General features: G+C 47.1%; 1 protein-coding gene across 2 annotated transcripts in view; it reads right to left on the bottom strand.

Annotated features, from left to right (window-relative positions):
• Nucleotides 1-823: 823 nt before the first annotated feature.
• KREMEN1 (kringle containing transmembrane protein 1) overlaps nucleotides 824-15,795 on the bottom strand; it is a 62,934-nt gene continuing 47,962 nt past the window's right edge. For both annotated transcript variants that reach the window (XM_054594154.1, XM_054594155.1), the window contains 4 exons: nucleotides 8,845-9,177; nucleotides 7,840-7,998; nucleotides 6,631-6,715; nucleotides 824-4,968 (listed from right to left, as the gene is read on the bottom strand). In XM_054594154.1, the coding sequence (XP_054450129.1) occupies nucleotides 4,800-4,968; nucleotides 6,631-6,715; nucleotides 7,840-7,998; nucleotides 8,845-9,177 (746 nt within the window). In that variant the 3' untranslated portion in view covers nucleotides 824-4,799. The remainder of the gene's footprint in view (nucleotides 4,969-6,630; nucleotides 6,716-7,839; nucleotides 7,999-8,844; nucleotides 9,178-15,795) is intronic.

Raw genomic sequence — 15,795 nt, 5'->3', positions numbered from 1 at the left:
GCCACTCCAATCTGTTTTTCCTAATGCAAGTAGGAAATCCTTCTAAATTAGGGATCCTATGTCACTCCTCCACCAAAACCCTTCAATGTCTCCATTTTACACTCCTTGGCCTCTCAGCATATAAGTGCTGGGAGATGAATGCTGTAGGCTGGCTCTCGGGCTGTGCTCTCAACTACTACCCCAATGCTCTTCTCCGAGCCTCAGTTTCCTCACTGGCAAAGCAGGGGTGACAGTACCTGCTCAAAGGGCTGCGAGGGTATCCACAGCACCTGACAGGAGAGTGCTGGGTGCAGAGTGGGCAACTCACGTGAAGCTTTCGTCACTATTATTAAAAAGGAAATGGTGGCAAGAGGAAAGGCAAAGATGAATTCCACACTGGATAACAATTACATTCGTGTTTTAGATACATTTTCTCACTTGATCTTCATCGCCTGCTGAGGCACAGGTACTATTACATTTTACAGAGAGTGGAGACTGAAGCTGATTAGTGGGCTGGCCAACTCCAGGTCAATTCAGACCTAGGTCTTTCCGAATGCAGAGCCACGTGCTTGTCCTCTGTCTCCACTGTGCGGTGTGTTGAGTTGGAATTCCAACTCTTTCAGATCTTACCAGCTGAAGATCAACTGCGGGTCAAAACTGCAGTGAGACCTGAGGAAGTCTGGGGACACCTGGGAAAAACCGAGCAAACGGAGAGGCCCAGCATGGGCACGGCGTTCAGAAGGGCAGATGGTCTCCCAGCACGTGGCAGCTTCCTATGAGCGCACCCATAAACACGACAAGCCAGGGCCCATCACCCTGATTCTACAACAATGAGAATATTTATTTTCTCCAGGCAGTAAAAATAACATTTTTCTCTCTTTTGTAAAAGTTAAGTACCATTACATTCCATTTTCTTAAATAACAAAATCCTAAAAATATATATTAAATTGTATACAGTGCGTCACACTTCATCTTATATTTTAAAATACATGATGTTTCTATTTTATTCTCAAAGTTGCATATTAAGAGCATATTTACAAATAAAGCCTTGTCATCCAAAGTCAAGATCCCCACGGGAAGGTGAGTCTGGATGTGGGCAGGTCTGGATGCGGCGCGAACCCTGCGGCGGCAGCTCCCCACTCTGTGCTCCTGAAGACACATCCGTTCTGACGCGGTAGATTTGCCTTGGACTTGCCTCCGCACCCCATTTCTGTCTCGTTGAGTATGTGGGACTCAGCAAGACAGAAGCCCATGCAATGGGCACACCCCTGGGGCCTGCAGGCAGAGGGTGAGGCCCTGTCAGCCCTGAGCCCGCCGGCCTGTGGGGAGGCAGCTGCGGCTGGAAGGTTTGAGAAACACCCCACGCCAGGGCAGCTAAGCTGAGAGACCTGGCCAGGAGGTAGAAGAGTGAGGAAGGTAAACAAAGACACCAGAGGAAATAATCAAAAGGTTAAAAATCCCCAAGGTAGTAACAAAAGCAGACATCAAACACCAAACAGGAGATTTGAATCCCAAGAGCATGCCAGTTGACTGGGCCATGGAGTGGGGAGCTGGCCTGGCTCTGGGGGAGAGCTGGGGTGGCCTTGTCAGGCAGGGCAGACGGGATCTGGGAGGCCGTCCACTAAGTGCTTGTGAGGATTAAGTGCCTAGGACGCACAGAGGCTTGGCAATGGCCCTGCCTTGGGCTGACAATGGGGCGTGTGGGTGAGGCCTTTCCCCACAGGTTTGGCCTCAGGTCCAGGATAGTTGTACTCCCTAGTGCTTTGATCTTTGTGGGTTTCTGGCTGATTGGAGTCCTGAGCCAGAGCCCACACTGCAGAAGTGACAGTAAGCAACCAGGTTACCTTACTTACACCCAGAGAGGCCTTGCCCTGTTCTGGCATGGGGGGTGTGGGGGAAGGTACCGGGGGTTCATTCCTACTCCTTCGCCGCTCTGTAAGCAACGACACATGGGGAAGAACACGGGGCACCAAGTGCCTTCTAGAGAGGCCAAGGCCACTGTGAAACATGGCTAAGAAAAGGTGCAACCACCATGGGAGGCAACACGAGCCGCTGCCCGGGGGTCCTCCCTCAGGCTGGGACACGCGCCCAGAAGACGGCCTGGGGACTGGCAGTGAACGGGATGAGGAGGGCACACAGGCCCTGAGTGAGGCGCAAGCTTGCAGCCCCCTCCACTCTGCACCTCAAGGCAGACGCTCTGCACAGGGTGCTTTCGGAGCCGCCGTCCATGGTGGTCCCCAGAGCCCCCACCCCCTTCATAGTCTTCTGCTGTGTGATCTGTAATGAGCTTTTCTCAGGGTCACCTTTCCAATCACCTCCAAACCCCTACTTTGTCTCTTCAAAAGTAGTTTTTTAAAAGATCAAGTGCTTCCTCCTTCGATGCTCCTGGAAGTGCACCTCACCTCTTCTGGGACAATTTATTTCTCAGCTTAGCCACAAGGGACTCTTTATGGGGTGCTGTCAACATGTGCCAACCAAGAGCATGGCCAGACTGTGGCCAAGGAATTTAGGGAGGTGTGACCTGGGACAATTTATGACTGTCCCCCCAACCTTGCTGTCTTGAGGTTGGTTTGGGTTACCTGTGGTCCCTCCCTGGACATAATGGATCCTGGTGGCACTGGGCTGCTCCAGGACCAGCCAGAAGGAGAGTTCTGGGGTGTCACCAGCATTTCCAGGATCGCTGACAAAGGGCTGATCCAGCTGCAGGCCCAGGAGACACCCTGGCTTGGGGCTTGGCCCCTGTGGCCAGAGGTATGAGGTGAGCAGGGTAGGCGGGCGGCTCCAGAGGCCAGCGATCCGAGTAAGCCATCGGCCGCCGAACAACTGCCTCTTGGCGGGGTGAACCCTTTGCCAAATTCCACATTCCCTTTGTGCTCTGAGTGGATCTATTCACAGCACAGGGCCCTTTGTGACTGCACACCTGACACTTGTGTTTGAGAGGAGATTCCACAAAAGCCAGGAATAGCTTGGAAGGGAGACTGCACATGTCAGTGTATTTCCAGTGGTCCTTGTATGGGACAGACCGCTGTCTCCAGACCCAGGGGCCTGAGGACAGCTGCTCCAGGGTAACCGCCCTTTCCAGATCAAAGCGTGAAGGCAGCGCCAAGCGGGTCCATGCTGTGGGAGGCGTCCCCTGGTGCCTGGGGTGGTGCCCTGCCCTCCTATGGACACACTGCACCGTCGCCCTTCTCTGAATGCCCTCTGCCTGCCAGCACTTAGTATCTTTCTTGGTTGCCAGGTGTCACCTCTCTCGGCAGACACCTCCCAGCTAGCCCCACATGGCCCCCTGTTTTTCTGGCAGCAGCTGGTTTCAGACGGGTTGCCAATACAGCAAAACCCCAGGAAGGGCCGTGGAAGGCAGTGGCTTAGGGACTCAGGCCAGGTAGGCAAAGTGCTCCAAAGGGGGAACCTGTGAGGCCAGGGGCACAGCAAGGCCCGAGGCCTGAGTGCCTCTGGGAGAGTCACGTTCTGACAAAGGCTCAGGCCTGACCTTCAGAGGCACAGGCGGCTCTGCTCAGCTGCTGTTGGCAGAGCCTGCTTTGGATGGTGGGGCTTCTAAACCAGCGATGGCACTGACTCTGCACTTGCAGCACTGCATTTGTAGCTCTCCATCTTCGGAGGCCTGTCCTCAGAAGGTCTCCAGTTCCCAAACCCTCCCTCTCTCACTCCTCATGCCAAGTCTACGACCCACCTCCCCACCTGAGGGCAGGGTAGTGTGAGGCCAGGGCTAAGAGCCCTCTACTTCCCCGCCAAGCCCTCCACACCCCACTCTGTCCCCACAAGAGGAAGAGAGGGCGACAGAGAACACCGGCTGTGGGGTGTTTTTCATTTTCTTTTACAATGAGGGACAGCTAAAGGAGGGACTGCTAGCACCCTGCCTCACATAATGCTGGCTAAAAGCTGAACCATGATCTCCACACTGCCTGTGCTGAATCGAGAGTCAGTTTAGAGCATCCTGGAGAGATGAGGGCCTGGCCCAGGTTCCACAGGACCACAAGCTGCCTGGGGGCAAGGCCAGACAAATCCAATCCCACAAGGAGTTATTGAGCACCTATGAAAGCTTCCAGTAAAGTCTGTTGTGTGAAAAATCAATGGATGTTTTATGCAGCCACTCCACAAGCTTGCTCTGTTGGTCACCACGCTGTGGGAAGAAGCCCAAATGTGGAAGGTTTCAGGTTTGACATGAATAGGGGTCAGCAGACCTGCTTCTCAGGCTGTCCCAGGTGGGAGGAGGCCTGTTCTCATTCAGCGCCCAGAGAACAAAGCCCCAGAGTCAGCACAGAACATGGGCCCTCTTTAGGGCTTTGGGATGTCGGAGAACTGGACCAGGCCAACCCTCAAGAAAACCTCGGAATTCTCTGCCCGCCCCCTCTTCCAAACCATAACGACCAGGAGAAAGCGATCTGTGTGTGGACAACACAGAGAAGAAGCAAGCAAGACTCAATGTACACTACACTTACCCACCACCCGAGAACCATCTAGAATGTACCTGAACCCAGTGCTAGACACAGCCATCTTTGCCATCTGAGCCCCAGTGTCCTGACACCCCTCTTCCTAGATCAGAGAGAGACACACACACAGGAGGCCCTGGACCCGGGGACCTTGCGTGTCTCTCTCCGAAGTGCAGCCGACGAAGCAGGATGAATGCAGGCTACGCCTGCCCCTGCAGCAGGGCGCCCCTTCCCAGTCCACTGGCAGGCGCCTCTGCAGAGGCTGGGGGGGAGGCAGGGAAGAGTTCATCAGAGGAAACCACAGGGGCGGTGGTCCCCTGCGGCCTTGCACTCAGAGGAGCCTCACATCCCAGGCATGGGGACGGGGCTTTAGTCACTCACAAGAGGATTACGGTCATCTTGTTGACTCTGACCCTTGAGCTTCTTCTTAAAGATGGAAATCGAAGTAGAGGGCTTATAAAAAATGCTCCAGATTTCCCCGGACGTCCCTGGTTGATGACAATCCCCAAGGTCCCCTGAAGCAGGAACACGATGTGATCTGTCAAACAAAAATACCGTTAGAGTTCTTCAAGTATGACATCTCAAACAACCTACCATCTCATGAGACACCTACACCTGTGAAACGGGATGCCCCGGGAGGTGAGGTCATGGGAAAGACCTAAACGCCGCCTCTAGGGATCCAAAGGACTACGGGGCCGATGGAACATGTCCTGTGGGACATGAGTGCAGCGGGGCAGATTCCGGTTCAGTATAACAAAGAACTTTTTAACTCACAGAATTACTCAAATCTGAAAAGGGCTGTCCTGAGAGATTATGAGTTTTCAAATTTTTTTCTTTTTTTAAATAGAAGAACTCTCTCTTCAAATGACATTTACCTAGAAGCCAACCTAGTTAAAATGGGATAAAGGCAAAACCACTCTGCTCAAAGTGGGCCCTGCTCACCACCAACATGGCCTGGTAGGGAAGCTTCAGAGGGACTCCAGTGTGAGTGTGTGAGTGTGAGTGTGTGAGTGTGAGTGTGTGAGTGTGAGTGTGAGTGTGTGAGTGTGAGTGTGAGTGTGAGTGTGAATGTGAGTGTGTGTGTGTGTGTGTTTGGGGGCGCAGGTGGGGGTGGGGAGAGCCAGGCTGTGTCAGGGCCTCAGCGCACTGCGAGCTGTGAGCTGCTGGGCCCTAGAGGGAGCCTCCTGCCTTCCTGCTGCTGTGGGAGACACCTGGTCAAGACTGTGCCTGAGAGGCTTCCAGAACATGAGAATTGTGACTAAAAAGTATATATATGGCACGTGAGCAGGCTCAGTAAACAAGAACGACGTTGTTTTCACTGCAAAATGTAATGTGCAGGATGGAGAGGCCCATGGGTGGTCCCAGCGTGGCCAAGGGCAGCTTTCACAGGGCTATGAAGGAGCCGTGATTTAATGTATTAAGAGTCTATGGCAGAGGGCTTGTGAGAAGGTCAGGGAAAAGCGGCTTTCATTGGACACCAATGTTCAGGAAGGCCTTGAAATGGAGATAACTTGTGTATCAATTATATTTCAATAAAACTGGAGGAAAAAAAGTGGAGAGAGCCTGGACTGGGAACCACAGGGAAGACAGAGTCAAAGTCTAGAAAAAATGAGAAAGGATTCCCCTCTGTAAATACACAAACTTCAGCAGCCCCTTTCCTGGATGAAAAACTTAAACCAGAGCCGCAAAATAAAGGAAGGAAATGTTTTCTTCCAAATGGTCAGAACTGAAGGTCGAAGCTTCTATAAGCTTAAATAACTGCCTTAAAATGACTATTAAGCAATAGTTAGTGTTAGAATTCTCTTCCTAAGGATGTTTCCCAATTTCTAGAAGGCATCAGGAATATTCACATGGTATTGTCCTAGCAATCTTTGTTCCTGCATCAAGGTCTCTTTTAGGGGCCAGCACAAGGCAAAAAATGGAAATTGTTGCTTTTTATGCCCAGACTGTTTCAATACTCCCTGAAATTGTATCCTTTGGACACAGGAGCCAACACAATTCCTCAAACCTTAGTGAAATTTGTCCAGTTGTACATTTCACTCTACAAAGAATGAGAAATGTCTACTGTCTTCCCTTCCCTAGGACTAAGGACTTTGGAATCATGTTCTGATATTACACTTTTACCCAGACAAATGAAACATAGTAGAAAATGAGTTCTGAGCCCTCCACTCCTGGAATTAGGCAGCTCTGTTCTACTCACTTGAATGTGATGTGCAGAAGTATCTTTGCTATGATGGCTGTGACTGTGAGGATGAGGAGAGTTGCCAGGCCATACACAGTCCATCCTGCAAGTGCAAAAGACAGGGTTTTGTCAGGCCTGTTTGAGCTCAGCTTTCAGAAGGAAGCCCTTGGTGAACACTGGCCGCTCAGAGACGAAAGTCTGGCTAAGGAGCTCCCTGCAGGTGTGAAGAGCCACCAAATGCAGCCAAGAGCTGGACTGGCATGGAGTCCCAGCCTTCAGAGCCCCTCGCCTGGCTTTAGAGAGGCAGGTGGTGTGGTCCAAAATACAATGGACTCAGAGTCAAAAGACATGGTGGACATTCTGTCTTTACTGTGCAACCACAGGTGAGTTGTATAAACTCTGCAGGGCTCAGTTTCCTCATCTGGGGAATGAGATATGAGACTTGTGAAACTCTATTGGGATACACAAACAAATGATGCAGGGCAAGCGCCAGAGAGGCTCTCATCCCTAGCCTTCAGGGAACCTGGAAAATAGTCTGAAAATCTCTAGGCTCGGTCATTGCTAACAGTGCACTGCAGCTCTATCAGCTTAAGGGCCTTAGCTTCCTTGGCAGGAAAGCGAGAATGGAAGTCTGCACCCAACTAAGTTAGCCAGCTCAGACCACAAGATCATCACCCATTCCTGATCCTCCTGCATGACTTTTCTTCATAGCGCTTACTGCTATCTGACTTTTTATTTTACTTCTTGTCTTTCTCTTCCCCCTTGTAAGCCACTGGAGTGCAGATTTTTTTTGTTCATTACATATATAGTCCAGTGTCTATAATAGTGCCTGGCATTATTAAAGCACTTACGTATCTTTTGAATGAATGAATGAATGAACGAATGGAGCTCTTAAAATTGCCAATGAATTTAGGGAGCTACAACTTGTGGCTCTAGAAAGATATTTGCAATGTGAGAAAAACACTGGACTAGCTGATTAATCACAATGTACAAAAGGCACCCATGCTGGATCTATGTTAGTGAGTACTTTTTCCCTAAGGACTAAGTAGTCAAGCTAATGATAAAATGTCCCCCAAAGGCCAGGAAAAACATAGTGACAGAGCCAGAACCCTCAACATGCCTTGGAATGAGAAACACCCAAGAACACTCTGGTTCTATAATTGCCAAGAGCGCTGCCTTTGAGCTCTGTGGCTTCTAACCCCTTTGAAGGCGTCTGGGAACTGCTACCTGGGACAGTCTGTGGCGGGTGGCTGGGGCTGGTGGTGATGACGTAGAGGACTTTGGAGGACCGGGCAGCACTGATGCTGAGGTTGGCCTGCTCTGTGATCACCTCGGCCAGTGTCTGGTTGGCAGTGGGCCTCTCCTGTGGTGGTTCTTCCTTGACAGCTGGAAGATCAAAAGGGATTAACTGGGGAAAAGCCGGCAACACACAAGGCAAACACAATGAATCGCTATGGAGGAAGAGGCACTGGTTATGTAGAAAGACAGTTTTCTCTCATTTAACTCTGAGTGCTGTTCTCTCCACTGACCCACTGGCCCCCACGCAGAGCCTGCCAGGCCCTGGCCCTGAAGGAGGCAGAAGGAATGAACCATCAACTTCTGATCATTTGACTGGCCTCTTAGCAGACACCTGAGCATACTTTACCATTTTCCTACCCTTGTGCCTTTGTAGCTATGGCTCCTTCTACCTGACAGGCCTTCTTCCTTCCTACCTATCAATCCCGATCCCACCTGTTCTTCAAGGCTGTCCCATCTCTGACTCCCCTGTAGCTCACACTGACTGAAGACTCCTGACATCTAGACAAAGACTACATCTCAGACATCCCTTGTGTTTCTCGTGTGCTGGCAAAGAGATGCGCCTGGAGCACATGTGTCCACGTTAGAGGGGCAGAGAGTGGGGCTCCATCTCAGGAGGATTTTAGGATTGGCTGGGATCCTGAGAGACAGGAGGATGGACCAAATGACCATGAAAGGCAGAAGGATGGACCAAATGACCTCCTGAGAGCCTTCCAATTCTACCAACCTCAGCCTTTTCTTTTAGTTGTTCTTTTAGCCCTCCTATTATAACTACTAACATGGCAAAATGGACAGGTCTGACTTCTTTTCTATATCAGAAAATGTATACAAGTTATGAAACGGGAGGTGGGAAAATCCAGAAGTTGAATCAGGAGCTACTGGTCCACAGGTCACAAGGGTGTGTAAGAGAAGCCCAGGGCACACAGGAAGTCTTACCTTGGTATAAGACAGCAAATCCCTGGGCTTGATTGATGCGATCAGAGAAGAAATAAAGAATGACAAAATCCCGAGAGACATTAAAGGACAAAGGTGGGCGGTTCCTTCCATTGAAACGGACCAGGACTCTGTGGGTGTAGCCGTCCAGCAGCTCCACCATGTCTGCAGAATCCCTGATGTCAAATAAGGTGAAGCTGAAGTGGATGTGGGAGGCTCCCGGAACCCGAATGGTCCAGTAGCAGACCCTCCCTGTGGCGTAGGTGTCAGGAAAGTCAGGGGAGTAGATGACAGAGGTCGTGGCTGAGTAATTTCCACCGCAGGCACCAACAAGAGCTGTGGAAGACAAAAGGACACCGGCCCTCAGCCCGGGGCTCAGCCACGGGGCTCACTTTCCAACCAGTTACAAACAAAACTCTTCTTAACTAATGTGATACGGTTTAGGATGTTGTTTTTTTGTCTATAAAACCAGACTGTCTTCTGTTTCAGGATCAAATCACAAAATGAATCACTTAAACCCTGAACAAATGACTGTGGAAGCTCTTTTATTTTTTGCCCAGGAGACTTTAGAATTAGCACACAGCACAGTGGTGTGGCCCGGGGGCGGGGGGGCGGCCGGGCTGGAGTCAGAGAGTCTGGGTTTGGGACCAGCTGGGCCGCCATGTGATCCTTCACTTCCAGGCCTCTCGCGTCTCTGTTTTGAGGATGGAGGGACCACCATCTGCTCCTGTATCACATGAACATGTCAGGACGGATGAGATAAAGCACAGGAAAACACTGGGACCTCTTTGCAGGGGAGGCACTCCATAAGGGACAGTTGTAAAAAGAGAAGGGTGATGCACACATGAGGGTTCACACTTATTTTTCGAGTGGGAAACTGGCATGAGAAATGAGTTCCCGCATGCAGGAAACTCACTTGGTTCTGATCACTCTGTATTAGCACATTTGATTTTTCTGGACTCCTGTGTTTGATCTGCAGGTTCCAAGAAGGGGATACAACTGCCTGACCATCTCTTACGTGGGGAAGTATAAACAAGATCCCGGAAATGAAAGTCCTTGAGAGGGAGTGGAGGGCTGGGATTGAAAAAGCTTTGGGGGGGTTCTGCTTCCCTTTAGGATGTAGAAAGCAGTAAGAGAATGCTGCTCCCATCCAAATGAGAAAAAGTTCAAAACTTTTATCAACTTTTCAGAAAGCTAAGGTCTGAAGACAAAGGGATTTAATTCTAAAGAGTAAGAAGCCCCTTCAAGGAGAGTCAGGCTACACAAAAATGTTTCCTCTTTGACAGAGCAGGGGAGGAAGAGGTAGCCACTATAAAAGCAAATAAGAAGGAAGCAGCTAAAATGTTAACAAATTCATAAAGGTTGGGTATGGGGAGCCTCTCAGTCTAGGATAACTGGGAGCCCGTGACACAATAGGAGTCTGCACCCACTTGTACGCAATCCTGGGTCAGCCTCCTCCCAGGGCCCACCAGTGACCGGGGCAGGGCAGCACCGCTTGGTGGCATGGGTGTGCTGGTGTGACAGGCTGCTGCTGGTGGACAGGCGTGAAACCCTGCTGCTCCCTGGACCCTCCTCCCAAAGGAAGCGAAGCCTTAAGCTGCTGGGAGAGGGGCACCAAACCCTCTTGCTCACTGAGCCAGCGTAGAAACCAAACCTGTTTGCCCCTGGGGAGAGGGACTAAAAAGCCCTCTCTTACCTTCCAAAGTAACCAGGCAAAGATCTACTGCTTCTGGGGGAAGAGCAGAGGCAAAAGCCATCAGTCCCTGGTTGCCTTGAGCCCTAGGATCCTGCATCAATAAAAGCAGAGGCAGGAAATCTCTTCTTCCCAAGAGTCACCAGATACTCAAGGCAGTGTTTAGCTGCCAGGGAGAGGGAGGGGGTGCAGGAAGGCTTGAAAGGTCCCACCCCTGCAGCCCAGGAACATGTCCTGTTTAAGACTGAGGATGGACAGGAGAACCAAGACACTCGCCCGCCCCACCTCAGGCCTCACAGAGCGTAGCACCAAGGAACAAGCAGCAGCACTCCAGCACGGAGGCGGGGAAAGACCCCCTTGGGGGCGAGGGTGTGCAGAAACTGCTCAGAGCTGAGGCTGCGACAGGAATGCTGGAGAAAACCTACAGCGTCCCAGGCTCCACACCAAGCACAAGGTAACACAGCAGCTTATCACTGAATCACTGGAGGACCCTGAAGCCTGATGTGCACTGAGGATAGTGCAGAAAGAAGAAAACCCAAACCCAGGTCACTACTGACAGAAGGCTCAGTCCCCGCACTAGGCAGGCCTGCCCTTTTCCAGGTGTGATTTTTTTTTTTTTTTTTACCTCAGCCTCTACTGTTTTTCTATATATTGTGTATGACATTCAATAAAATATTACAACACACATAAAAGCAGAAAGTAAGCAAGACAGAAAGGAAAAAAAAAGACTCATTGTCAAGAGATAAAATATTTTATATATATATATATATATATATATATATATATATATAAAAAACCTCAAATCATTATGTTGTAAACCTAAAACAAACACAATGTTATATGTCAATTATATCTCAATTTAAGAAAAGGAGAGATGAAACAATCCATAGAACCAGAATTAATACTGGCCTAGATGTTAGAACTACCAGAGACTATATGATAAATACAGAAAGTACCTAGTGGAAAAGACGGCCAGCATGCTTGAACAGATTGGAAATTTCAGCAGAGATATGAAAACTATAAAAAGATTCAAATGTAAATGCTAGAAATATAGCAACCAATTACCAGAGATAAAATAATTCCTTTGATGGGCTTTTACACAGACTACACATAGCTCAGGAAAGAATAAAAGCATTTGAAGATAGGTTAATAGAAATTATCCAAAATGAAACACAGAGAAAAAAAGAAGTGAAAAAAGTAAAACAGAGCCTCTAACGCCTGTGAAACTGTATCAAATGATCTAACAATATGTAACTGGAGTCCCAGAAAGAGATGAAAAAGAGAACAGGGCAGAAGAAATATTTGAAGAGAAAATGGCTAAGAATGCTCCAAAGTCAATGAAAAGTAATCTAAGAATCTCAGCAAACTCCAAGAAAATAAACTTAACTTAAAAAATAAACATTAAAAAAAACAAAGACAACACACCTAGACACATCATAGTTAAATGGTGAAGACCAAAAACAAAGATAAAGTCCTGAAAGTAGGCAGAAGATGAGAAAGGATTACATATAGGGGAATAAAGATAGAGGAGACATCTCTAGAAACTATGCAAGCCTCAAGACAAAGAAGAAATATTTCTTGAAATACTAAAAGGAGAAAGACTGCCAGTATAGAATTCAATATCCAGCAAAGACACTAAAAAAATGAAGGCCAATTAAGGCTTTTTCAAACAAACGCTGAGAGATGCCATTGACAGCAGACCTGCATTAGAGAAAATACTGAAGAAACTTCTTTAGGCCAAAAGAATATGATACCAGATGGCAAATAAGAACAAAAAAAGATGTTCAACACAATAAATAAGTATGGAAATGCAAATTAAAATTACTACACACTTGATAGAATAGGTAAAATTTAAAAAACAGACAATACAGAAGTTCACGTGAGAATGTGGAGCAAAGGAACTGGAAGTCTCATATATTGCCTGCTGGTCAGAATGCAAAGTGATATGTATAGCCACTTTGGAAAACAGTTGGCAGTGTCTTATAAATGTTAAACACTCACTTAGCATATGACCCAGAAATCCTGTACTACTTGGTATTTACTCAAGATAAATGAAAACATATGCTCACATAAACACTTGTAGAACTCTGTTTGTAGCAGCTTTATAGCACCTCTATCATAAACAGACCCATGTTTATCAACTGTAAATGGATGAATAAACTGTGATGTATCTGTGCAAAGGTATCCTTTTTAGAATAAAAAGGAACTATGAAACAACATAGGTGAATTGAAAATCTTTATTCTAGAAAGAAGCCAGGCACAAATGGTTAAGTAATGTATGATTTCATTTATATGATATTCCCAAAAGACAGAACTATACAGATAGAATACAAGATGAGTGGTTGCTGGGGGTAGGCGGAGGGCTGACCACAAAGGGTCATGAGAGCACTTTTTCCTTCCTCCCTCCTTCCCTCCCTCCCTCTCTCCCTTTCTTTTTAGAGGGAGGAGAAGGGAGAGAGAAAGAGAGGCAGAAAAACATTGATGTGTGAGAGATACATTGATTGGTTGCTCCTATATGCATCCCAACCTGGATGAACCTGCACCCTAGGCACGTGCACTGATGGGAATCAAACTGGCAACCTTTCACTTTGCAGGAGGATGCTCAACCACCTGAGCCAATATTCAGGGCATGAGAAAGCTTTTGAAGGGATGAAAATGTTCTATGTCTTGTTTGTGTATATATTTGTCAACTAAAAGGGTGATGTTTACTGTATGTAAATTATACCTGAAAAAACCTAAATTAAAAAAACCAAACAAATTCCCAGGTTCTAATCCCATCCACTTTACCACATAGTAATTATGAATTTGAGCAAGATACTTACTTCTGCATACCTCTGTTTTCCCGTCTATAAAATGAAAATAACAATAGTTTCTGCCTCACGGGGCTGTAAGAATTAAAATGAGTTGATACATGTAAAGTGTTTGGGTATAGGATCTGGCACTATAACATAAGCTCAGTAAGTATTAGCTATTCTATTACTGTTATTATAAAAGAATAAAATATCCACGTTAAACTGATATTTCAACAGCAAAGGCAGACCTTACACTTGGAACTTTTGATTCCCAGATGTGTGCCATGCTGACAGCACATCCAACTCAGCAATTTTGAGAACAAACACATGACATCTATGATGGATTATTAAAATTTGGCGATAATCCAGCAAGAAACTTGAAACTTAGGAACATATTCAAGATCTTATTTTTTGTAGGGGAGATTAGCCTGACACACAACCTGGGATGTGTCTTTCAATCAATGCGTGTCACTGTTTAATGGAAGCATTTTTCCTCCCCTCACTGGTATGTAAAATAATGTTGCAATTCATAGTTGGTGGCAGCTGGGAGTCTATGAAATAGTTACTAACGCAGCCCCAGCAGTTAGATTCTACCTGTCCTTGGGCCCTCAGTCTTTTTCATCATCACTCTCTTCCCTTCCCACTAACAGATATGTTCCATAAGGTCAGGATTACTATCTATGGGACTTTGGGCAAACTACTTCGTGAACCTCAATTTTCTTGCCTGGCAAATAAGGATAATAGTACCTGCATCACAATATTGAGAATTAAGGGAAAGAATGCAAGGAAAGTGAATAGCGTAGTGCCCTGTAAATATAAGTACTCAACTAATGTTACATAGTAAGACCCAAGCCATACGATTCATTTACCCCTTCAGTGCCTAGAAGCTGAGGAAGGCCTAAGAGGACAGCTTGGACAGTCCCTGTAACCCACTGCCTATCTGATTGTCTGTTTGGCTCTGTTAATTCAACACATTAAATTCTGGCGGCAGCAGAGGCTCTGAAGCCTCCATCAGTGCTGCACTTAAACCCAGTACACAGCCTGACTTCCCTAAGCTCATGAGAACTTGCTGAAATATCAGCCATGGAGCCTAGGACAAATTACTTGATGTGGCAATGATGACCAAGCAGACAGCTTCCACCAGGTGATCCCATAGTCTCTCTCCTGAGGAGCAAATGCAGCCTAAGTGCTTCTAGAGCTGAGGAGCCTGAAACGCTCCTTTGTAATGAGCAGAGAACAGGAGGATCTCACCAGCATTCTGAGATCCAGGTTCAAACCACACTGGTAGCAGAGCTTGATGCTCTAGGACACAGAGACCATAACCTGGTCTCTTTCTTGCCATCTAAGTTTCCCTGTCTCCTTAGAGGGACATCTCTGCCCTCACAAATTATGGGATGGTCTGTAGGGACCATCTCCAAAATGCTCAGCCTTATCCACCAATGGATCATAAGATTCCCATGAGGCAGGACTCGAGCTATTTAAACTATTTTACTCTCTAACTAGGTGAAACTTCAGAGATTATTTTTACAGTGCTGTATTTTGTACCTTTCTTTGCAAAGCTGTGGACTATGAGCTCGTGGATTTGGCTACTGTCAGGGGCCCCTGCCAGGCAACACACCTCAGGGCCTTTGAGGGCTGGAGCGGGCAGTCTGCCTGAGCAACGGCCTCCGGCCTCCACAGTCCTTGAGTGAGTGGGACCCAGAGAGGGCAGCTTCTGAAAAGCTGCCAAAGGGGCCAGTTTGAAAATAATCAGAACTATGCAAACTTTGTTCACATACTTTTAAAGCGTTAAATTGGATCTGTAACTATGACCTATTTTATTATTGTTGATAAAAGAGATTCTAGCTGCTGAAAACAGAAAAATCAAAAATATGGCAAACCTGGGTTTGAATCCTGGCTCTAGTATGGGTTAGCTTGGACAAATTATTCTATCTTTTGATGCACAGATTTCTTACCAACAGGGCTGTTGCAAGAATTAAAAAAATAAAATAAACAAAAGCACCCAGACTTAAGTCTAGCACACAGCAGGCACTCAAGAGACAGCAATTATTTTCATTATAATTAATTCATTTTAGTGCACCTTGAGTGAGGTCCAGTACTATCTCCTGGATATATTTCTAGTACCAAAGGTGATACATGACTGAATTTAAACCAAATTATTTCCATCTGATACCTCCAGCAGAGGTACTGTACTAAATTAAATATAATTTTATCTGCTCCACAGCAGATACTCCAATAAAAATGTGCTAAATGAATAAAAAATTATCATATAAAAACTGCATTCTATTTTTATTAATAAAAAATTCTCCATTGTAACCATTTTAAAGTATATAACTCAGTGGCATTAGCGTATTCACAATGTTGTGGAACAGCACCATTATCTAATGCCAGAAGATTTCCATAACCCCAGAAAACCTGCATCCATTAAACAGTCACTTCCCATTCCTCCCCTCTCCCCAGCCCTTGAAA

Source organism: Pteronotus mesoamericanus, unplaced genomic scaffold (assembly GCF_021234165.1).
Source record: "Pteronotus mesoamericanus isolate MK-2021 breed Mesoamerican mustached bat unplaced genomic scaffold, CSHL_Meso_final scaffold_507, whole genome shotgun sequence".
In the NCBI taxonomy this organism is placed as follows: Eukaryota; Metazoa; Chordata; class Mammalia; order Chiroptera; family Mormoopidae; genus Pteronotus; species Pteronotus mesoamericanus.
Note: the sequence above shows the minus strand (reverse complement) of the source record. Positions and strands in the feature narration are given on the sequence as shown.